Source organism: Anopheles coluzzii, chromosome 2 (genome assembly GCF_943734685.1).
Source record: "Anopheles coluzzii chromosome 2, AcolN3, whole genome shotgun sequence".
NCBI lineage: Eukaryota > Metazoa > Arthropoda > Insecta > Diptera > Culicidae > Anopheles > Anopheles coluzzii.
Window position 1 is genome coordinate 23,359,740 of NC_064670.1, and position 24,095 is coordinate 23,383,834.

Genomic DNA, 24,095 nt, shown 5'->3' on the forward strand with positions numbered 1-24,095 from the left:
GACTGGCGCGAACTGCAACGCGTGTTTCTTATCTTGCTTGTCTAATTGCAGATTTACGATAGGACGCCCTGTTTTATCAAGATCGAGTAACCTGGGCCAGTAGTCGAGTGGGTCCATATGTTTTTGGTTTTTTTTTGGAGGGTGGGAACAGTGAGGACCCGTGCGATAACCAAGTTGTGCGGAAGTTCGTATAAAAGTGCTGTACTGGAGGAAGGCAAGTATCACAAACTACCGTACCTTACCGCAGCAGAGAAGACGACCTCCTCCATTCAGCCACAATGAACTCCATCCAACTGCTCGCAGCAGCGTTCGTGCTTGGCCTGGTCGGACTGACCAGCGGCCAGCTCGTCTCGCCCGGCGTCTGCCAGGACTTTCCGGTGCACGTGAACTTCGATGTGCCGCGCTACCTTGGCCTGTGGTACGAGATCCGCCGCTACGAGCAGGTGTTCCAGCGTGGTGGTGAGTGCGTTACCGCCGAGTACTCGCTGAACGACGATGGCAGCGTGCGCGTGTTCAACTCGATGCTGGTGCCGCCCGGCCAGGTCCGCCAGTCCGATGTGGGCCGTGCCGTGGTTGCCTTCCCCGATGAGTCGCCGCTGGAGGCCAAGCTGAACGTTACCTTCGATGCGAGTAAGTACACAATCGGGGTAGTTACGGAACTCCCTGTATTGGCACCCTTAAGCTACGGTAGATATTAATTCTTCGCTTTCGATCGCACCCAATCCCAAACTCTACTCTAGCTGCCACCGACATCTCCGCCAACTACTGGGTGCTGGGTACGGACTACGACAGCTACGCCGTCGTGTGGGGCTGCTTCGGAGTGGGCACGACGCTGCGTGCCGAAAGTGCCTGGATCCTGTCCCGCACGCCCACGCTGACGCCGCAGGCTGAGGCCGAGGTTCAGCGCTACGTCGACCTGTACCTGAGCGAGGAAGACCTTCGTCCGACCGTCCAGAACTTGGACTTGTAAGTAATCATACCAAGCGTTCAGCACTACTGTATATCACCACCAGTTGTCTTATGCACTACCTTCGCTCTCTATCTTGTTACACAGCTGCTGCACGATCGATCCGGAAGTTACCGCTTACCCGCAGTGCCCAACACAGTAAGAAGGGCATTTGGATGGTTGAGCAAAAACAACAGAATTTATTCCATGAATAAGAATCCCATGTTTTAATGCCGGAAGACAATAAAATGTAATCTTTAGATGAAGTAAAATGCATGAGTTTTAATCGGGGGCAAAATTTTATGATTAAAGATTAAGGAACTCTAGCCTCTTGTCTCTAAGGTCTCTTGTCTCTTGTACCAAGGTCCTGAGATCCAAAAGACTTCGAGATCGTTCGAAATGTAACATATATCGCACAGTGACTTGGTGGTCCTGTATGGACCCGAGCCTTTGGGCTCTGACGGCAAACCAGACATCCTGACGGTGGCGAAAGCCGGCAGAATACAATGTTGGGTGCCTGTTATGATAGTGATGGACAATGACAGCGACTTCCAGCTCCAACGAAGCACTGCAAGTTTGTTCGCTGGATCAGGTAATGAAAGAAGAAAAAGAGAGAGAGAGAGATCAACCTATCACCCAGCCTAAAAAAAATCAAAGGACCCGATGCGCAACTGGTAAAGATCAGGGCCTGTCTGGTATTACAGTCCTCAACTCGTACGACTTAAAAATATGCCCGGCGTGGGCTCAAGCCCCAAATAGACCGTGCTCCCATACGTGGGACTGAATATATGCTATGGGGAAAATCAATAAGTGACTGTAAACCAAACCCACAAGTGGTTCAGACAACCCTCAACCAACAACAGTTGTTGAGCCAAAAAAGAAGAAGAAGAATAAGAACAAGAAGAACTGACAAAGAATTGAAATATAACTGATATTAAGTCCTTACAGTAAAGGACTAGTCACAGAAGCTGTACCATTTCAGAAATTGTTCAGAAATATACTCTAGCCTTAAGTTAATCCTCACGTCCATCCGAACTCAGGAAACTGATAACGAACCATTCTAAGTTCAGCAACAGATACAGAGAGCCAAGCATACCAGGAATTCATACGGAACCAGACGACAACAGTATGGAAGCTGAGTTGCGCGCAAGGATGCTGGCTGCCAACCGGTCATTCTACAGCCTGAAAAAGTAGTTCACCTCAAAGAACCTGTCGCGACGGACGAAGCTGGGTCTATATAGTACCTATATAGTACCAGTACTCACATACGCCTCTGAGACATGGACACTGTCCAAATCTGACGAAACCCTCTTAGCCGCGTTCGAGAGGACGATGCTCAGAAGGATACTTGGCCCCGTATGTGTGGAAGGACAATGGAGGAGCCGCTATAATGACGAGCTATACGAGATGTGCGGCGACCTCACTGTCGTGCAGCGTATCAAGCTCGCCAGGCTCCGGTGGGCTGGCCATGATGTACGCATGGAAACGGACAACCCTGCCCGTAAAGTCCGCAGAAGAATAGGAAGAATTAGTATGACAATGACAGTGCATTGATTTGATGAAATACGATAACATACGAAAACTGTATCAAAATGGTGCACTCCCACTGCCGAAGATCAATTATGTCTACCCAAGTACACCAAACGCTTCTTCAAGAAACTTCCAATAGTTTCTCAAATCGAATCGAAAACTATTTCCGTTCAGTTCGGAATAAGTCTCACCCAGTTCCGTGGCGAGTTGATCAGATGCTACCAAGGTTAATGGGAGTCGTCCTTGCCACAAGAGCGCCTCAAAACGGCTGCTCTGCTTCCTCAACTCAACACATACATTGCATAATCTCATCAGCCCAACCTTTTTCCCATGCTCACCCCCCAGCCAACGGTCACGAAATGCACGATTAGGCCGAGAGACAGCAAGACAGCAGGCTACCCGGCATAATACCGCACTCAATTGGCAAACTCACTTACGCGAAAGTATGCAAAGTGCGATAAGAGCGATCAATTCACACCGCACACAAAACAAACGCGCGCGGAAACGACAAGTGGTTGTGTACATCGCACTAATCCTATCCGAAAAAGTGCCATCAAACCGGTTGCTGACCTGTCTGCCCTCTCGTCTGCTGATACGATCGTGTTTATGATTAGATGGTTTCTGTTTTGTTTTCGGGGGGGGGGGGGGGGGCTCTATTCTGTTTGCCAATCGAAAACAATCTTCTCGTCCGCTTCATTTTAGCACACCTGTCAAACGTTGTTCTAGTCGTTTCTCACGATCGCACCCAAGACGATCGTCTTCTTTGTACATGGACAGCACCTTTGTTTTTCTTTTGCGCTCGGGGGTGCCACGAAGAGACCAAAATCCGGCCGTACTGGGGTGCTGAGGTGTGCTGAGGTTATCGCGACTCAGAAACGATCGTTCTCTCGAAGCTACCACAGAACGGTCGTCCGTCCGACGGTCAATGCTTCTATTTACTGATCAGCTCCTCCTTCCTCCTCAAGTTCTCTTCCCATTTCTCACCATTACCAAAAATACAAATAAATACAGTCACAACCGTCGGGCATGATAGAGCTCCAGTGAGCAGCGAAGCGTTAAGGGTCATTTCTTGCACAGCCAGCACACGATCGCCCGGTCAGTCTTGCTGTTGATCGCAGCGCGAAAGGTTCTCCGGGAAAGCAAAACAACCAACTCCGCACAATCAGTATGAGTGCATTATCGACGGTACTGCTGCTAGCGGGCCTAGTGGCCTGTGTTGCCGGGCTGCTGACGGACGAAGCCTGCCCACAGGATGTGACGGCGATGAGTGGCTTTTCGCTGAACGATTACGCCGGCCGCTGGTACGAGATCAAGCGGTACGAGCAGTTCTACGAGAAGGATCTGGACTGCGTGGTGGCCGAGTATCAGAAGACGGGCGACAACAGCATCTCGGTGAAGAATGGTGCCTTCAGCCTGGCGAACAATACGCGCGTGGTGGCGGACGGTACGGCCGTCGTATCCTACCCGGACGATACGACCCATCCGGCCAAGCTGAGCGTCGCGTTCTTCGGAGCAAGTGAGTGGAGCTGACCAGGCGGAAGGACAGTGATCATTATAACAAATCTGCTACTGTTTTCTCCCAAATCATCCCACAGAGCCCGATCGTAGCAACTACTGGGTGCTGGACACCGACTACACCTCGTTCGCCGTCGTCTGGTCCTGTGAGCCATTCTTCCGCGATCCCTCCAAGAATGTCCGTAAGTATCGAGGAAGGCAAACTAACAAAGTGAACGATCTTTCTCACTCACAACTGACCTCTTATCCCATCAATATACTACTAGTCGGTTTCTGGATCTTCTCGCGCAACCCAACCTTCCCGACCGACGAAGCCGTGGTGAAGCGCGTGGACGAGCTGGTGAAGAAGTATGCCGACGCGTCCAAGTTCGAAGTGCCGAACCAATCGGACGAACGATGCCCTCGATCGTACTAGAAGCTCTCACAAGGTACTAACGGTGTGTAATTGGAGTGATTTTCTCATAAAAGACAATAAAGCGACTGTAAGGCGGTAAAACTCACGAAACTCTTTTTTTTTTGAGAATTGGTTTGAAACAAGCTGATAAGCTTTGGATTTCTGCCTTAAACTCAATAACGTGCCGATAAGATAAAGTATGACACACAAATATCCGATTATGGGACTTTCAAGGTATCACATGGACATGAATGTAAAACGCAGTTGATTATGGTTTATTGTCCAAAAACAGACCTTGGATTGTACAGTTAATTGGTAAGTTTATATGCACTTTCGATCCAACTGGAGAAGATCATCCTTAAAACACAGGACACCTAAAAGATAGTCGGTAGAAGATCCTATATATTAAAAACCGATCTAAAATCCAAAGATCGTAATGTTCATGTATACTACGTACCGTTCGTCAAGCTGGTTAGTGAATCGCACCAGACTACGATCGATGTACCGCCGCATGATGTAGTGTATGCGGAACAGCACGTCCGTGTCGGCGGGCAGCGTTGGCGTTCGGGACAGCACCCAGAAGCTTTCCTCCGACTGTTCCTCGCCACGCGGTTGACAGTTCCAGACGACCGAAAACGTCTCATAATCAGTATCCAGCACCCAGTAGTTCGATAGGTCATTTGCTGTAAGATCAAACAGAGATACACATCGCATTACACCAACGTTTCAGTGGAGAACAGCCTTAAAACCGCCAACTTACGTGCACCGAAGAAGGACACGTTCAGCTTGCCCTGCACGACCTCCTCGTCCGGGAAGGACAGCACCGCCCGGCCGAGCGCATTGATCGACGAACCGTTGAACAGGTTGTAGGCCGAGTTGGACACCTGCACCGAGTCGTCCTCGTTCAGCGTGTACCGCACCTGCACGCAGTCAAAGTTCTCCTCGAACTCGCTCTCGTAGCGCTGCATCTCGTACCACTTGCCAAGGTATCTGTCCACCTCGAAGTACTGCTTCACCGGCACGTTGGTCGGGCAGGGACGGTCGAACATGAGCCCACCGTACACGGCACCGGCCAGCAGGCACACGATGGCCACCGAAAGTGCAACAGTTTGCATTGTGAAAACGGGTCGTCGTCCTCCTTGCTTGCTTTGGGGAGAGCTCCTGTACGCTTCCAGGTACACTGTGTGGTGGGTCAACTCACCGGCAAAAGGCTTTATAGCGAGTGACCCTACCACCACCTACCGGTGCAATATATCTTACAACAACGATTGATAAGCGCCCTAACCATTCTTGAGCCAGATACGGGTACGAAACAGCGGAAGAACATAGCGTGATTAGAATCTTACTCATTTCTCACGTCACAAACCCAACCCACCGGGTTTGGGTCCGCTGTGCGATACACTGTGTTTGTCATACTAGCGACACACATCAAACCCGTTCCGGCCAGACGTCGGAAATTTTCTTTCGCTCTCAGCGAAGCATAAAATTGGTTCCGACACGCGATGCAATTTCGGGTCGGCTGTACCCCCGGGCTGTCATACCTTCACCCATCCCAGTGGGGTGCGGGAGGGGTGGCATGTGTGTACGGGGTTATCGATAAGATCCCCGAAACGTAGGGTAGAGTGACACGACCAAGTTTATGTAACGTTCGTTTATCATACCTCACCCAACAAACGGAGATAGCCTTCAGCCGGAGTGTCGCCCCACTCGTCGTCGGTGTTTGGAGTTCGAAACCGCCCTGCCTTAATGGCTTCCGGTTGAATGATATTTCAATTTTGGGCAGTTTCGGTAGGAGTGGGGAGTGAGAGGAAAGGGTTTGTTTTTGGCAGCCATGACTCGGTCAAAAATGAATTCTCGAACAAACAGCACAGCGGTTTGTCACCACACACTTACCACCCCCTCTGCCGAGTGGGTGGGATGGTTCCCAATCATGCTACACCTACACCTGTAAGGGGAATGCGGGGCAAAATAGTCTGGTAACGTAAACTACGTCCATTGGTAGCACGGTTTAAATGTCTTACTGCAACGTATGATTCCCAAATAAATGAGGAAATATTTATAACAAAAAATAAAAATTAAAGAATTTAAAAACACGTTTTACATGAAAAAAATATGTTTGTTTTTAGTGCATTCAAACTTTGTTTTTTTATTTTTTTAAATTTTTTGGTTCGTATGTTTTATCAAATTTCTTTGATATTTCGTTAATTAGATTCATCCTACTACACATATCATCATACATTGTACTGTGAAGTAACATTTATGGTTTACTGAACATGGTTGCTTGGATCATTTCAAGTATATTATTCAAGTATTCAAGCCAAATCCAACGTAAAGAGAGAAAGATGAACAGCAATAGAGAAAGGTGAATGGTGCGTTTGAGAGAGTTGGTGAGATTAATGCCCGCAAAACACGGCGATTTGACGAGCATTACATTTTCATAGCCGAGAGGAAGCGACTTTAATTTAAAAAAAACGTGTAAAAAACGTGTAATAATAATTATGATCAATATAACGCTTTAATATTTAAGATTTAAATTAAGTGTAACAGTATCGATTACTACCTCAAAATCACTTTTAACTGATTTACTCCATGAGATACAGAGCAAGATCATGGCCATTATGCCCCATGTTCCCCTTTTCAGCTTGTTTGTTTGCACCGCGACCACAACGCACCCTCCAATCACAGGGCAATGATCATGATGTTGATGATGGTGATAATGATACATAGTGGATGCATATGAATCGAACGGAGATGAATCTTATCACACCATTGATTTGTGGCTTGTGTATTTGTCTTTCGACGGGTAAGACATTCTTATCTATGCAAATGATATAAAAAGGAGATGTGCCACCAGCGCCGCCCATGGGATACGAAGACACATTGGCAGAAAGCAAGTTTTTGTTCGACAGTTTAAAGTTACATCGGTGAAAATGTTGAAGCAATTGGTTTGTGGCGCCCTTTTCCTGGCCACCCTGGTACAGGGGACGATTTTCGAGCGACCGTGCCGTACGGATGTTGCCGTTGTGCAGGACTTCCAGGTGGACCAGGTAAGTGTCAAACGGGGGTGATATGTTCCTCCTTACCGCTTCAATCAAACACATTCACATCACGCGACGTCGCCCCTCAGTATCTCGGCCTGTGGTACGATCTGGAACACTACGAGGCCAGCTTCGAGCAGAACACGGATTGCGTAACGGCCGAGTACAGCCGATACGCGGACGGTTCGATCCGGGTGTTCAATTCGGCCGTCCGGCTCACCGACGGGCTGCTGTACGCCGTGGACGGACTGGCACTGCTGAGCTACCCGGAGGCGGAAGTGCTGGAGGCAAAGCTGAACGTTTCATTCTACGGTGCACGTGAGTGGTGTGACGGATTTTTTTCCTTTCCCCGGAACTAAAGCTCTAAATTTCCATCCTTTTTCCATCGAGCAGCGAATGATGAATCAAACTACTGGATATTGGATACGGACTACGAGAACTACTCGATTGTGTGGAGCTGCGAACCGATCGGAGAGGAACGATCGCTCGGTAAGGTGCCCCACCTTCCCCTAACCTGACCAGGGGCAGACATAATCATAATAATTGTATGCTTCATTTCACATCCTGGGTTTCTTTTTGTTTGCTCCTTTTTCTATGGAAACAGAATACTATTGGCTGCTTTCCCGCACCCCAGCGCTGCCGGAGGACGAAGAGCTGAGGGAAAGGATTGAAATGATCAAGGAGCAGAACGGCATCATCGACGATGAGCTCATCATTACGGAACACTTTGCCGAAGGGTAAGTGCAGATTGTTAGCATAGCATTGGTTGTAATAATAAGAACCTTTCCTTTTGTCTCCGTTTGCTTGCATTTCATCTCTGCACAGTTGCAACATTAAGCGAAACGGTCTATTGTAAAAAAACACAGCGAAGTATACAGTGAAGAGCAGTAAGGTGAAGAGCAGAAGAGCAATAAGGTGCGAATAAAGATACTAAAATAAAAAATAAAAAAATCAATATATATTATTTTACTGAGAAAGTACTGATAAACTTCATTCCGTTGCGATAAGTTATTTTTAGACATCACGATCTACGCGGCCATAATTTTTGTTGCCGGGGGATGATTCCGATCTTGTAGGAGTTACCATCTCTATTTACTACACTACCAAGTCCGTATGATTGTATTATTATTGCATTGCACTGTAATCAACCCATATCGTAAATTAAATTATGGACGATACTGTAAATCCAAGCAATGGCTTGACTTGTAAACAGATCAATAATAGTAACAAATAATCATAAATTCTACACCAATTTATCACGGGATGGTGTGTAATTAAACAATTAAACAACACAACAGTCTAATTTGAATGTTTCGAAGTAGAAAAAAGCCGCCTGAAGGTATGCAATCGGCATGACAATGTAGGGCACAGTGCTGCACATGACGCAGCTAAGTGGACATATGTATACAAGATCGTTTATTGAAATTGAAGGAAATGAAAAATTGCTTCTGAAACTAATCCAATCTTCTAGCTCATAGGATACTAATTCTCATTAAAAAAAAACTTATTATGAGAACGATAATAAAAATGAAAACAATTTAACACAATATCAATCCAGGAAACAATGTTGAATGCTGTTATCAACAACACATAAAAAACTAATTTAAATTCCGTTCCTTTGACACAACAATGCAACGATGTTCCACCTAATACCACAGCCAGCACCTGGCACACAGCTACACAGGGGAGGGCAGCATCATTCCTGCGCCCGAATACTGCTGTCGTAATCGTGTTTTATCTTAAGACGGTGGATTCGCCAACCCATCTTCAGTTTACTTTCAGAGCTCGACCGGATCGGATCAGCCCGAAACGGCACACGGCACACGTGGTCCACAGTGCTTTTGTTTTTAATAGCACGTAGCTTTGTGTTGTTTGATTTGTTTTTAACTTAGTTACCACCACAAGCGTACTGCAAGTGTAGTTTTGCATAGTTTACATTAGTGTTAATAAAGCATTGACTATGATCAGTAAAACAGTGAACATGTTAGCATTAGCCGTGCTGATCGTCAGCAGCCTGCAAGTGGCAGTGGGATTTGTGGTACGCGATGGAAACTGCACACTGGCCACGGCAAATCTGCCATTTGTGAAAGACTTTCAGCTGGAACAGGTAAGCGAGTTCGCGAAAGGGCAACCCGAGCAGAGGAAAGCACTCCCGGGTCTAGACTTTTCTCTTTCTCCGACTGTCCGTGAGTGTGAATAAATCAAAAAGAAGAAAAAAAAGAGTAGAAAACAGTTCCACCGCAAAATGTCATCCCGTTTAGGTAACCTTTTGCCGTAAGTGGGTCGAATTTACCACACATATTACATAAATATTACGGCGTATTTTCCCGCCATCTCGCCATGTCACCGGTATTGTTCGGGGTTCGCGGTTAAAAGCCATCTCCACCAAACGACCCGTGTCTTCTGCCTTAATTATGCTGCAGTGTTTTAGGCCCTGCTCGTCGTCGTCCATTTGCTCCCCACAAAAGCTTTCGATTGTCGCTGAAAATTGCATAATCGTACCATCGGTGAACGATTGACCAGTGTTCCCGATGCCGTACCGGTTCATTCATCGATCTCGAGCCGGGAGTACATCTTTACGGGAAGCCGCCTACCTGGTTGAACCCGAGTAAACCAGCCAATGCGAGGCAACTAGGCGAACTCGACCTCTTGAAATCGGATGCGTGGCTAGCACAGGCTGGCCCGGTTGTTATTAGAGCTACGGCGCAGTTTCAAGGCCGGCATTCGATCATAAAATTTGCATAACCTGCCTTGAGACGGGCCTTCTCCCTTGTACAGCTGATTAACGGGCTAGCGATCGAAAGAATGCCTCATCCCATCGTTAGATAGTTAAGCCGAGGGTCCATACTTTTCTCTTCATCCGCTGTTACCGTGGCGCTAACGATTAACCGTGCTGTGTGTTGAACTTCAGCCTTAGCGGTGGTGATTTATAAAGACACCGACGACATTAGCCATTACCGCCCGATGCCCTGTCCCCGAGAGGAGATGAATAGACGACGGATCGATCCATCGAGAAGGGCGCCGCTTCGCGAATGTGCGGTGGTCGTTTGGGAGGTCTTTCGTAAAAGCCTTTTTCATTGTACGAGGGGCCGAGGGGCTCTTGCTGGGTAGAGCTAATGATGGCGTTAGCCCGACGCCAATGTCGGATACGACCGCTGGCTGGCTGGCTCTGTATAATAAGGTGGCTGTATTCTAACCTTCGACTTCGGCTACGATTATCTACGATTCCGACGACACGTTTCGTTTGTTAATTAAAAGCGATAAAAACGCGACACTACACATCTCTTTCACATGCTTTCGCAGTATCTTGGCAAGTGGTACGAGCTGGAACGGTACGAGCAGGACTACGAGCGTAACATGGAGTGCGTGTCGATCGTGTACCGATGGCAGCAACCGCTCGAAACGCTCGACGTGAACTATCGTGGCTATCTGCCGCACAATGGTACCGTCAACACCTTCACCGGCAGCGGCGTATTCAACCAGGAGCCGGCGCAGGAAACCGCTAACACTACTACGGCACCTACCACGGCTGCTAAGCTGCTCGTATCGTTTGGCAGAGGTTAGTAGACAGTTCTTGATCGCATCGTATAATGAATGTACACTTTCTGGACGTCACCTGGTGTCGTTATATCCCAAACAAGGCATGCATGTCTTAATGTCACAGAGAGTCCACAATGTATGTCAACTTTATCAGATCATATGACAAACCTCTGCAAAAGCTGCATCCATCCACACTAGTTTTATGTCCTTTACTTCTCCCACAGTGTACAATGCCACCAACTACTGGGTAGTGGATACGGATTACGTCAACTACGCGATCGTGTACTCCTGCGTGACGTTCGCCGAGATGGGTCAGGCCGTCGAGGGCTACTGGCTGCTGGCACGCACACCCAACCTGCCGGACAACCAGACCGTGATCGAGCGCGTCAAATACCTGCGCTCCACGTACTTCCAGGTGTCGCACATGCGCTTCACAAACCACACCGAGGAACTGTAAGTGGTGTGCAGTGCTTTTGCTCCGGAAGCAAGAAGCATGCCAATTGAAGGTTCATTATTAATCAAACGCACACATTCGCGCGCTTTCTCTCTCTCTCTCTCTGTCTCTCTCTCTTTCTCTCTCGCTCTTCCACTTTCCCACAGCTGCCCAGAGGAGGAAAAGCTGCCAACCGAACCGAGCTTAGTCATTTTGCCACCACTGTAGTTACGTAGGGACGCCCGACCACAATTAGGTTAAGTGGTGCCAATCCCTTCCTTGCCGCTTCGGGGGTTACTGTCCCCTTCCCCGAGTGAACGCCCCCCGGTCAGCACTCCAGCCTCACAGTGTGTCTGTATGTGCGGGCGCGTGCAACCATTATCAGCAGATAAGTCAGCCTAATCTAGTAACGTACTGTAAACAAGCGCACACACAATAAAGATGGAATAAAAACAGAAACTGAAAGTGAGGTTTGTTTGGCGAGGGACCTTCGGGTGCAGCGAGGTCGTGCCAGTTTGCCGGTAGCTGTCGTAGCGATAAGAGCTGTGTAACTGGACATCATGTCGTTCGTACGGTGTTTGTTTGTGGTGCTGGTGGCGGCCGGCTCGATTGCGCTGGCTCAACGGATCGTCAGTCAACCGTGCCCGGACCCGGCCAACCATCCGGTCGTGCAGTATTTCGATCTGCAAAGGGTAGGTAATGCAAGGTAGCCTCTACGGTTGCTGTTTGCTTCACTGCTATAGTTGGCGTTTTTGCGTTCGTTCGCCAGTACGTTGACGGCCGATGGTACGAGATCTCGCGGTACGATCAACACTTCGAGAAGGACTGTGACTGCGGGTACGCCACGTACACACCGCAGGCGGATGGGTCGGTGCGGGTGCAGAACTGCTGCGAACGGTTGCCCAACACAACGGTCAAGTGTAGCATCGGCAAGGCGGTGGTTAGCTATCCGGACGTGTTCCCGCTGGAAGGCAGGTTTAATGTCACATTCGGTGGACGTAAGTTTGAAACGGCTGAGGGGGGGAAGGGATTACGATCCGAACAATAAACTGCTGTTTCGTTTCGTGTTCCTGATAGCACCGAAAACCTCCAACTACTGGATCCTGGACACGGACTATGACAACTACGCGCTGATCTACTACTGCAAGAATCTGTCCGAGAGCAAGTCGGCCGAAGCGGCCTGGGTACTGTCGAAGCAGCGAACGATCCATCCGTCGGTGCAGGACACTGTCAACGGGCTGGTGGACAAGTACTTTGTGCGACAGGATATGCGCATCACGGAGCAAAGTCAGGCAAAGTAAGCATCTTGCAGGGGTTTGGGATTTACAAGAAACTCAACAAATATTAACTTTGGCATTTTCTTTTTTTAGATGCAAATATGACACAAATGATGTTTAGAAAACTCATCCAAAAGGTAGAAGAACCTTCAACCTAACATTGCAGAATAAATCGAATACTAGACATTTCTAGATTAATGCTCTGAAGCTTCAAACTATTCAGGGAGGAGGGAAAAATCTAAACTTTCAAGCGAAATAAAAGCAGAAATTAACTTCTCGAGCAAAGTTTCACCTAATTGGCAGTACTTGACCGAACGGTTTTTCTCCCAGTCCAGCTCGTTGTGGCACATAAACCATTGTTGCTCACATTGCACAATTCCGTCGCCAACCGTGCCCCTTTCTATCTATCCGCTGGTCTCTTCCTCACTTCTTCAACACAGACGCAGATCATCATCAAAACTAATGAAAAATTCGCCCTTCCACCCAGCACTTTCAACTTGGAGCTCAACCCGACACAGACTCCCGGATGACTTTGGCTAATTTTTACGAGCAGAACTTGTGTTCTCTCTCCCCCCCCCCCCCCCCCCCTCTTGTCCGTTAGAAAAACCGCGAAACTGATCGCTGGGTAAACTGTAGAGGCAAAAGGGAAAAAGTTTCGAGCGAGAAATGAAAAGTTTATGAAATCAGTTCTTGTGCCGTGTGAATTGGTGAAAACGGACCCCCATCATAGCCGTTGGGGGGGAGAAGGTGTACAGCAAGGGAAGGAACTGCGAGGGCGGGATGGAGAGTTTCCCAGGACTTTGAAAACTCTCGCTGCGCACGCTCCCCTTCACACTTTTGTTGATAATTAGCAGTGTTTTTGGCCAGCTTGGAGCTTTCACTTTTTGGATTATTTTGAAGTGTTTTAGTTTCAGGTTGCTTTCCCACTTCTGCTGCCCTGCAGGCGAGCGAGCGAGCGACAAGCATTAGGGTTTCATTTAGTGGAAAAACGAGCGAGTAGGAGTAAAAATGTAGTCTTCTTAAATTCCATTGAAATGAGCTTGAAAGGCGCTTGAGGCTAAGAGTTAATCGATTCGGAGAAGATTCAATCTGCGCCAATCACCCTGCTTCATGTTTAAAGTGTTACTCTGCGTTGTAGCAAACACAGTACAGCTTCGATTGTGTTCTTCCCCAGCCCTTAGGGATACTTTATTGACCTGGTAACAGAGTATCTGCACACTGCATACCGCAGCAAATGTATCACCGCAGACGGGTCGACGGTAGCTCCAGCACGTTTCACTGATAAGCTAACTGGGCTGAAATGTCGAAAAAGAAAGAGCCAGAGAGCGAGAGAGTAGAAACGATCACTTCACTCAAGATCATTCGCTCTCTCCGCGCTCTGAACAAAAATACAGTGATGCACAGAAAAAAAAACACAGACTTTCTAAGAATTTGATAAATTAAAAACATATCATCATAATTTATGAACTACATTTCTAATAAAAATGTGGTGTAACTTTCAACTGCAGGTATATTTTTCAAAAATATACTACATTGTTTTGATGAACGATGATAAAATTATTTTATTTTAAGAAGCACATACAAGCAAGAAAGCAAATTAGAGTCTAGGCTTTCAGTCTTGTCCACACCACGCTGCTATGGTTAGAATTAATATTTTTTTTAAGATTAGAAGATTTGAAGATTAGAATTAATATATTGAATAAAACCCTCTACAACAAAAATATGGTAATTGAACTGAAAGTGGCTGCTTGAAAGTGGCTAAGATAGTTAACTTGTTGTTTGAACACCACTCACACGATAGTATCAGTGTTGACAATCATGACTGTTGTGTGCGCAACCCCGATACTAAGTAGTTCACAGTAAGGCTAGTGCAATTGCCGACGGCCAACTTGGTCAATGAACCAGCCAGGTCAGTTCGATATGCAGCACGATTAGAACTCGACCGATATGTTTCCCTTACATTGCCACCGCGCTAATATGCTAATAATGCGAGAGAGCGTAGGCCCAAACCATTTCTTGCTCCAAGTAAAGGGTTAGCTTCCAACTTGGCTTCAACAAAAGTAAGCTTAAGTGAGTACATTGGCTTAATAAACTATTGTGAGGTGTTAGAGGGTCACCGAACTATAGAAAACATAGAATTAATCTGGCAGGAATTCGCGGAAAGGTATTATTGAGAGTAAAGTGTGGTTGGATAGTCTCATAGGACTCGGCGGTTAAAACAGCAAATGTTCTAGTTGATCGCCAGTATATTCCTGATTGAATAATATCCAATAACAGAGCGTTTGTTTTGCCAGCCATTGTTCATGTGAAACAACTTACTCAAAAAGGTTTGTGACAGTGAATCACAAAAAAAAGGATTGATTTCTTTACCTTCAGATTTTTTTGCAATATTGTTTAGAGAAATTAAGTTAATTACTGAATATTGATGTCAAACCCCCAACAAAAAAAATTGCATATACTATTCATCCACAAAGTACAACAATGACCTAAAAATAGTTATTCACCCCTGGACGAAAACATTTGAGAGCGACTGTACAGAGCCGATAGAACAAACATGAGATGCAACGCTCTGTGATCTTCCCGCTAGATCAATGTAGGGTTGTCGGGAGTGTCCAGAGCGGCTCAAATCAGTCCGTGGTGTTCAGTGGCGCGCAGTGTGACAGTGCTTGCAGTGGTTTACATTTTACCCGAATTTATCACTTTCTAAGTCAAACGGGGCCCTAGTGACCTTCACACGAACAGAAAAGGGGCGTCTAATTGCCAAACTTGCTAAAAGTGAACAGCGCGCAGCCAGGATGAAAACGTTCCCTTGTTGGATGATCGCGATGGCGTACCTGTGGTGTGCCGTCGATGGAAGTCAAGGAGGTCTGCTCACCCTCTCCTGCATGACGTTTGAGGAGGATTATAACTTTAAAGAGGATAAGGTAAGTGGGAAGTAGGGCACAGCAGTTTGGAGCCATCCGAACGCGGGAGTAATATTGCGTGGCTTTATCCTCTTTCGCACGCCCCAGTTCGATGGTACGTGGTACGAGGTGCGGCGGCTGAGCGATCCTAGCGCCACCCAGCACGAGGACTGTGTGGTGATGAACTACAAGCTCGGCGAGCAGGGCAGCTTCGAGATACGGCAATCGTACCAGGTGGGCGACGAGAGCGAACCGATCTACCGGAGTGGCAGGGCCGAACCGAAGGTCTTCCAGGACGCTCGCATTCCCAAGTTTTTCGAGCGCTTCAACACGACCGATCCGGCCGATCCGGGTAAGTGGTGTTGGTGGTGGTGATGGTGGTGACGGTGACAGCGCGGGCTTTCCCGTGATCGATAGGCGCTGGCTGTGTGATGACAAGCACAAAAAAACACACACACACTCAGTCGCACAATAGTTCTGTCAGTGTCGGCGGATGCTTGAAGCGATAGCAGCAATGGCGACGATGCACAGTCGAATGGCTTGATAAGGGCACACTCACACTAATTGCGCCTTTCCGCTTTGCAGACATCTCGATCGACATCGTAGCGACGGACTACAGCAGCTACGCGGTCGTGTACTCCTGCACCTCGATCAATTCCACGCACCATCTCGGTAAGACCCAGGCCGCAAAAGAAAAGGCCCTGCCAAAGGGTCCACCGGCGCACAGCACAACATAACCTCTCCTTTGCGTAATTTCCCTCCACAGAATCGGCCTGGGTACTGTCGCGCCAACCGGCACTCGCGAAGAATGTGGTCGAGCTGGTGAACCTCTTCCTGGAGTCGCGCTTCACCCGGCCCGATCACAAGTGGCGTGCGACGATACATACGGCCGACTACTGTAAGCCCACGTCCGTCGAGGAGCTGCCGATGTACGCGGGCGCGGGCACTCGCACCATCCTTAGCATGCCGGCCGTCCTGCTGGGAATGCTGCTGGCTGTGCTGCTTCACCACTAAGCAGCATCCCTTCATTCATGTTTTATCTCGCACCCCTCCCCCTAGTCATAGTGTACGTGTGCGCGCGCCTCGTTAGTGTAAGCTCTTGCATGTAAACCCCACCAAGGCTGTATGAAAAGTGAAGTAAACTATGTACCACGATCACTGGCCCAGTGCCAGTTCCGCTTGGGCAAAAGTTTGGTGCGTTTGCTGCTGCTGTCCATGAAGCTGCTGGGGAAGGAAGAACTTTTCCACGGTCCACAGAGAAACTTTATCCGCTGCCGCTGGGGTGCAGCGTTTAGCGCGAGATTCGGGCTCTACGTACGATGCGATGGTTGCACCGCCAACGTCAAAGATGCAAATTAATTGCACACAAACTTGAAGCATACGAAGCACAGTAAATCCCCACGCCCGCCCTGAGGGCTCGAGAGCAAACAAATTGGACAAGGTGTCAAATGTTTATTTTCCGCCAACGCTTTACGGCCCTCCCTAGCGGCGAAGCTGGGCGCTTCCCGGTGCTGTTTAATGATCGCATTATCAATAGTTTACAATCTACTGGAGATTGCCCTGTTGGAGGGTTTTTTTCTTCTTCTTTTGCAACTACTTTGTATGCAACGCTAAAACGTAGCTCGTAAATGTTATTGTAGACATTATTGTAACATTATTGTAAAACACGTCAAAATAACCTCACGTCCGCCCACAGACACGATGGAGCTGAAGCTTTAATACCATTTTTTCGTTTCTCCACGGCAGAAAGCACATGCAATCTCATTGCTCGCTCTTCTTTTTAACATTTAAATGAACCACAATCCTCTCAGACGATGCTGCTTTTTCCCCACACACAGATGACATTTCCGTGCCCTTCCTTCATGGATATCAAGTCATCCACTGCTTCCGGGGTGGTGCTCTTTTTCCTCTGCTCAAGAGTGTCGGACGCATTTCCGATGCTTTCTTGTGCATTGTGTACCATCGCTGCGAGGCGAAATGCAAGTTACTAACTAGTTCTGCGAAGTGAGCGAATGTTTCAAAACCTCTCGAAGGCCAAAAGACGTACGGAGCGCGCATGCTATGGGGGTAAAGCACACGGGACTACTAATTAATGTTCATTATCAGACGGATCTGTCGGATGTGCGGGATTCGGTTCCGTTCCGCACCGCACACAGTGATTACCGGCCAGAGTTCAGCCGAAAAGGGAAGTTTACCATCCATTACCATCGTGAGGAGATCGTGTCTGAGCAGATCTTTGCCACACTCTACAGCCTCGCTAATGAATGCAACTCCAACAGGCGCATGTTGGGGTGGCCGATCCTCTTAGGTGTCATCCACACTGGTGTAGCATCATTTTGTGCCGCGTGACTGTTTCGCTGTGCTCTCGGTGTGGTTTTCCATTCCATTTAGAGTGTGTTTGGGTCTGTTTGGAAACAGCGAAAGTGTCGAACACTGGCGACAGCAAGTTCGAAACGTCACTGATTTAAGGAGAATTTCCAGAAGACTTAAAATGCTGCAGACACTCTACCTGGCAAAGGTTGGTTCACGTGCGTGAAGCGAGTGTCGGCGAAAATGTAAATGATTTTCCCATCACTTCTCGGAGAGCCTCAAACCGCTTACACCCCATCCCAACGGTTCGCTCTCGTTGGGGTAAAACTTTTCGCTTTTTCGCCCACTCCCACCCAAACTGTCCAATGGGATTATAGCGGACACAAGAAGTTTACGCGAAGCATTCCCCAGCTCTAAAAAGAATGGAAAGTAAGTGAGTGAAGCAACACACACGCACAGACACACACCGGCAAACGGGCGGGCAAGCGGTCCGGGCACGAAAATCCAAATGCAAATCAACTCGGTAGGTAAAAGTTCGCTTTTTTCGCGCTTTCCACCTTCTGCACATCCTTTATTTTGCCGGTAGGGCGATGGTGTACTATGGCCCACGTGGTAAAAAAAAACATAGAGATTCCATCACTCGAACGTCCCACGGCGCTTCCTTCAGTATCGTTTTGCCTCGGCTTCGAGAGACAGCACCGATACAGAGGGTCGCTGGAATCGACAACTTTTCGCCGCATCCCACCGCACCAGGTAAGGTGGGAGTGTGGTGAGAAGCAACCGATTTGAATTGTAAACGGGACCGCTTTGCGCAAACGATGAAACGATGTTAAGATCACTTACGAGCGAGCTGTCGAGCTTCGCAGAGGGCGGGAAGAGCCTGTAATTTCAGACTTTACGCGTGAACGTGGCTGTGTGCGGCGATGACTGTGAATGTAACGCACACTGTGAGGGCCATTTTGCTTTGCCGAGTTTGGTGATGTGTCTTGATTTTCTTACCAAAAATTGCACCCAAAACCCTTTTCCCAGCGTTTCCCCTCTTCGCTATGATACGAATTCGGTGTACCCTAAGTTTACTTTCAGCTTAATGGTTTGGAAACAAAAAAATGCGGCCAAAAGGACACACAGCGGCGGGGCCAAATTCGTCAAGAAAAGTTTCTTCCACTTCTTAACGGCAAACTAAGTGAGTGAGAGGAGAGAAAAATACTCCCTGAAAGAAGCGTCCCTTCAGTTTTGTCCACTCAGATACAGAAAAGAAGAGTTTCGAGACACACACAAACGTATCAACGCGCACCATCCATCCACCAAAAATGTACCGTATGTCTTCTGCCGCCGCCCGGGGTATTATCTATTGTATTTTTGCATAATTTATGGTAAAACCCGTTCCCTTTCTTCTGGCGTAAGTAGCGTCCGCATCGTTGTCCTTTTTTTTTTGTTAATGCTCCACACTTCCCACACTTCCGGGAGGGGAGCGTTTTAAAACATTGCAACATTGGGCAAAAGTTTACAGAAAATATAAAGTAAAATAAAAAAAAACAAGAACGAGCGCACAAAAATTCCACATAAATCCGTCACGTTTAGTAGGTGGCTGTGAAGAATAATACAAAAACAAAAAAAAAGGCAAAAGGAAAGAGCGGCAAAAGGAAAAAATCAGAATCCTCATCGCGCTGAAACCGAAACCAAGGTGGAAGGAACAGAGAGGCAAGGCAAAAGAATAAGAAAAGTAAAATAAAATAAAGCACACAGTACAAAAGTGAAGCAAGAAAAAAAAACAGCACCGAGTAACCGAGAAGTGAAGTGAAAAGATTTTAATCTACTTTACATAAATTATGTCACAACATTTCGCTTGACAGTACAACACCTGACGGTCTTCTTCTCGCCCCTCCTACCCTTGCCATTCCCTCCCATTCCCACAGTGTGTCCAGCAGTTTGTGCAACGAACGAATTCTGTTTTGTCTACTGCTTCTAAAAGTAATTTGTCGTGTAAAAATGAAGATACCACGACAGCGGCCAACTTTTGCCTTCCCATCCTTCTTGGGTGGTTTGTGTGTGTGTGTGTGTGTGTGTGTGTGAGTGTATTTAGTAGTAAAAGATTTGCATTTCAAATGCTTCCCAATCCTACCCGCCCAGCGATACGACACCACCACCACCAACGTGGTCACCACCGGTCTGAGACGGATGCTGAAAAGGTAGCGTTCTGCCCTTCGCAGTCTCCTCTTCCACTGCCAATGGCAACACCATTAAACGGGCATTATCATAATAAAAGTAGGAACCATTCTGCCCCCATTTTGGTCCCTGTTTTTCCTTCCCTCACTGGGTACACACGAAGGGATTGTGTGGCTGTTTTCATTAGCAATCAAATTCGATACACACATTCGTGACGTACAAACAACCCTCGCCAAACGAGGAAACGAGGCTCGTTGTTTCAGGCTACAAATGAGCTACCGCCGTGTGACCAATCGCATTACGAGCGTGCGCACCGTCTGTTTGGCCACAACATTCGATCTTCCCAAATCCCCTGCAACGGTACAAGAGCACCATATTGTACACTTCGCAAGCAGGTTTGAAAGCGGACAGCAATATTGCTTTTTATTTACATTTATCTATTTGACACCGTCCTCGCCCATTTTCCCTATGTTACACCGTCCAACAGCAAAAACACATTTTTCAGGTTGTGTATTTGGGGGGGTTTCTGGCATTTTTTTTCCGGTTACAAACCTCACAAACAAGGGTCATCCCATGCCTCGCACCGACCGCCCTAAACACGGAAGCCATATTTCAACGACCATCCCGATGGATGGTCTCATCGATCAAATGCAATTTATTAGCAGCAACAGCCGCTTCGGGGTGCTGCTTCAGGTGAGTTATTAATTTTTAATTAACTTGCCCACAGCCACATCCGCCCGCTGCCCGAGACGGGGGTTTTGTTCTAATATTTCGGCAAACTATTTAGAGGGCCCGGGACGGCGCGCGCGATGAATGAAGCATATTTATGCGTCCGTTTTTATTGTGTACGGTAGAGGAGCAAGAAGAAGGAAGGAGAAGCAGCGGATGGATTGAGGGGTATTTTTTGAAATAATAAAAGCTACCATTTATGGCCTCGGCGGCTGGAAGGTACGCATCGGAAGCGCTTTAGTCAATAAATCTTTGGCATTTTAATTAAAATTTAATTCGCCACAGTCACGGGCCAACCGGGGGGATGTATTACTTCGAAAATGGAACAAGCCAGTTTGGTGGAAATGGAAAAAAATTATATAATTTTTCGTAGAAAATTTCGCCATAATATTACAATCGACAGCCGAAACTCACTGTAGTTGTGATGAACAGGCTGTAATTAAAGTCTTAATGGGAGGATATTGCTATGCGTATTGCATTACTTACGGCGGGATTTTTATTTTTCCATAGCAGCGCTCCATATTTAATCCATCGAAGGCAAAAGCGCCTAAAGTCATGCAATTTGCATTACAGTAATATTAGTTTTACACCCGCCTGCAGACAGCATGTTTGCCGGCGTGCGCAAACAAATCGCACCGAAACCGATCGAACGAAATCCGTTGTACGTGAAGGGGGAAACGGCCCGATTCGGTGGAAATTTCACAAACTTTCTCTCCCCACCTGCCCGTTGCGCTTCGCACTTGAGATGAATTAGTTAGCAGCGCCGGAGCGACACGCACCAGAGGCTGGAAACTTTTTGACAGTGCCGAATGTCTTCGGATTAGATTCAATTTATCCGTTGGACGTGAAAACACACCGCCGCACATGTCCCACACCAGCACGCAGACGCTCGACGCCACGTCGCTGTGTGAATCGTGCAAATGAACCGAATCCTGCTCCGCCGCTCTGCTTTCCATTCATTTAATCAGCTAACTTTGTCTGACGGCCGCGATGCCGCGCAAGCGTCGCCTGCGCCCGGAAATGGCAGGACGTAATGCGTCTTCTTACACTACCACTGCCCGCTCCCGCAGCTACCCTTCGGTTAGGGCATTAAGTTAGGGCGAACGGAAAAGCGGACGACCGAGCGTCCACTCCTCCTCGCTCACCGACGGCACGAACGCACATTAGGGAAAGGTAATTGAATTTAACGTGTCGCCAGAGATGAAGGACATCGCATCGCACCGTCGAGTGGCAACATAATTAGTCCTTGCCGCTCTTACGATGCCCATTCCCCCCTTCCCTCACAAAACATCCGCCGCGTGATGAATCGGCTGCCGAGCGGCTCCGGTTTGAAAGTACATTCATAATTCAACGCGGGCACGAGCCATGAACAGATTCACACACACACTTTGCACCCTTGCTGCAGTGGCATGGCACGATGTGACCGGGTGACGGGCGAGCTCGCTGTCCCGAAAAGTGGCTCTTTTAAAAAGTGTACTCACGCTCCATCCAAGCTCTGCCAGCGACGCGAGGAAGTGGCAACACTCATCCCCTGCAGCCCAGGCACACACACATTAGCACATGTTTATTCGCACAATTTTTGACATTTTCATTTCGATGCTCTAATTTCGAGTGGGAGAGTAAGGAGATTGCTTGTTTTTGAAAGGCGAAAAAACGATTTTGACCACCATGATGGTGGAGTGATAGCGTGCAAGTGAAGGCGTTCAAGTGGGACAATCCATCGGTAAATGCAGGATAGCCAGTGAGACATTGAAATTGTTGGAATTTTCGAACTAATTTGGCCTGTTTTAATTGTTTTAAAAAATATACTGCCTGGCTTTTATAGCTTTCATGTAATTAAAAAAACAAAAACTCTTGGACTAGAATTAATTTAAAGATGACGTTAGCTAGTATGTAATGTATAATCGCCCGCCAACAAGGCGCTTAAAAGGTAAATATAAAAACAAGCGCCTAATTCTATGCAAATATATGATGCAGCCTAAATGTAGGCTTTGATTTCGAGCAAAAATCAAATTTAAAGCACAATTTTAGTACCGATCCAATAACGAAGACGTGTTTATACAATCATTCACATCAATTCTTCATGGCGGCCATTTTATCAACCACCATGAATGGACCATCATGTTATATAATGGGGGGTTCAGTGCCATGCAGCTGACGTATGCTCTTCTAAATACAGTCATTTTGAAAGGTATTTGCATAACTTTAGGCGGCATAACATGAGTAACGCAGCGGAAATCCGCATACTCTTCACTACGTTTATTTGGGGGAAAAAGTTTAGTTTCTACAGTTGATTTAGACTTTATTCTAAGCATTACAAAAGTGTGCACTGGAGAAAGGAAATTTCATCCGCACTGGTCGTTTTACTTCGGTTGTTACAAACAAACACATTTTATACATCCTGTTGATCTCCAAAGACCAACGCGTTTTTCCACCAAACAAAAACCCCCACACCGTACACACGCGTGTCGAGGTCCCGCTAACGAGCCCGTACACAGCTTCCTCATCCATCGGCTGGCTCATCCCTTCGGTGCCGTTGTTCCACCAGCAAAAAAAAAATCCATCGAATCAGTCGGATGAAAATTTTTAACATCTAGCATCTTTCTTCTTATTTTGATGAGATTGTCGTAAATTTTTCCGCTTCCCGGCGCACACTCGAGGCATTCATCCGCGGCCGAGTGTGCGTCGTGAGCCTTCAAACGGCTGACTGTTTCTTTGAACTTAGCCACGGGACCGACCACCGACCGATGGGAGGCACAAGCACTCGTGGTGGCTTCGCCCTATCGACAGACTTCGCGAAGAAATCTTGTGGGCGGAAAAGTTGCGCCCACACACGCACACACACACACACACACACACACACACACACACACACAAGACTCCCACGACACAAGAACAAGGAAGTGAACGGCCGATCCCTTTGAAGACGCGTTTACGCTCGAGGGAAGAAAGAAAGCGCAAACGGGCCAAAACATGAACCAAGCGCCATCCGCGACGTAGCATAATTGTGCCACCGAAGCATGAAGAGTAAGCGCCCACCACTGTACGGAATCGCTCGTGCGATGTGCGGGACAGGGGGGGGAAGGAGAGGGGTGTACGCTTCGATTATTAGCTTATCCGCCGTTGATGCGATGTACGGTTGAGCAAAACCTCAATCATAACACAGCACACGCGCACGGACCACCGTTGTCAAAAGGAGAGAATGTTGTCCCGCTGGGCTCGACTCCTGAAGCCTTCCAAACCCTCCACGCAAAAGCTTCAACAGATGCCCCCCTGTGACTGAATAATAATATGTGGAGATGTATCTACCCGGA

General features: G+C 47.6%; 4 protein-coding genes across 4 annotated transcripts; 3 read left to right on the forward strand and 1 right to left on the reverse strand.

Moving 5' to 3' along the window:
- The first annotated feature begins 204 nt into the window (after positions 1-204).
- On the forward strand, positions 205-16,765 carry LOC120952475 (uncharacterized). Its single transcript, XM_049607180.1, has 25 exons — positions 205-630; positions 741-966; positions 1,055-1,105; positions 3,643-3,992; positions 4,072-4,173; positions 4,258-4,399; positions 4,678-4,700; positions 4,816-5,034; positions 5,116-5,251; positions 5,372-5,484; positions 7,194-7,432; positions 7,513-7,741; positions 7,817-7,912; positions 8,028-8,160; positions 9,392-9,530; positions 10,727-10,982; positions 11,188-11,416; positions 11,947-12,088; positions 12,166-12,394; positions 12,474-12,693; positions 12,767-12,788; positions 15,337-15,597; positions 15,685-15,928; positions 16,162-16,248; positions 16,343-16,765. The coding sequence occupies exons 1-25, from the start codon at positions 279-281 to the stop codon at positions 16,588-16,590; spliced, it is 4,488 nt and encodes a 1,495-aa protein (XP_049463137.1). The 5' UTR covers positions 205-278; the 3' UTR covers positions 16,591-16,765.
- LOC125906487 (apolipoprotein D-like) lies at positions 3,502-4,483 on the forward strand. The gene is made up of 3 exons (XM_049605383.1): positions 3,502-3,992; positions 4,072-4,173; positions 4,258-4,483. The coding sequence occupies exons 1-3, from the start codon at positions 3,644-3,646 to the stop codon at positions 4,404-4,406; spliced, it is 600 nt and encodes a 199-aa protein (XP_049461340.1). The 5' UTR covers positions 3,502-3,643; the 3' UTR covers positions 4,407-4,483.
- On the reverse strand, positions 4,640-5,546 carry LOC120950442 (apolipoprotein D-like). The gene is made up of 3 exons (XM_040368456.2): positions 5,146-5,546; positions 4,843-5,068; positions 4,640-4,759 (listed from the first exon to the last, which is right to left on the reverse strand). The coding sequence occupies exons 1-3, from the start codon at positions 5,498-5,500 to the stop codon at positions 4,744-4,746; spliced, it is 597 nt and encodes a 198-aa protein (XP_040224390.2). The 5' UTR covers positions 5,501-5,546; the 3' UTR covers positions 4,640-4,743.
- On the forward strand, positions 9,195-11,855 carry LOC120950440 (apolipoprotein D-like). Its single transcript, XM_040368453.2, has 4 exons — positions 9,195-9,530; positions 10,727-10,982; positions 11,188-11,416; positions 11,564-11,855. Exons 1-4 carry the CDS (start codon positions 9,384-9,386, stop codon positions 11,622-11,624), a joined length of 693 nt encoding a protein of 230 aa, XP_040224387.2. The 5' UTR covers positions 9,195-9,383; the 3' UTR covers positions 11,625-11,855.
- Positions 16,766-24,095: the final 7,330 nt, after the last annotated feature.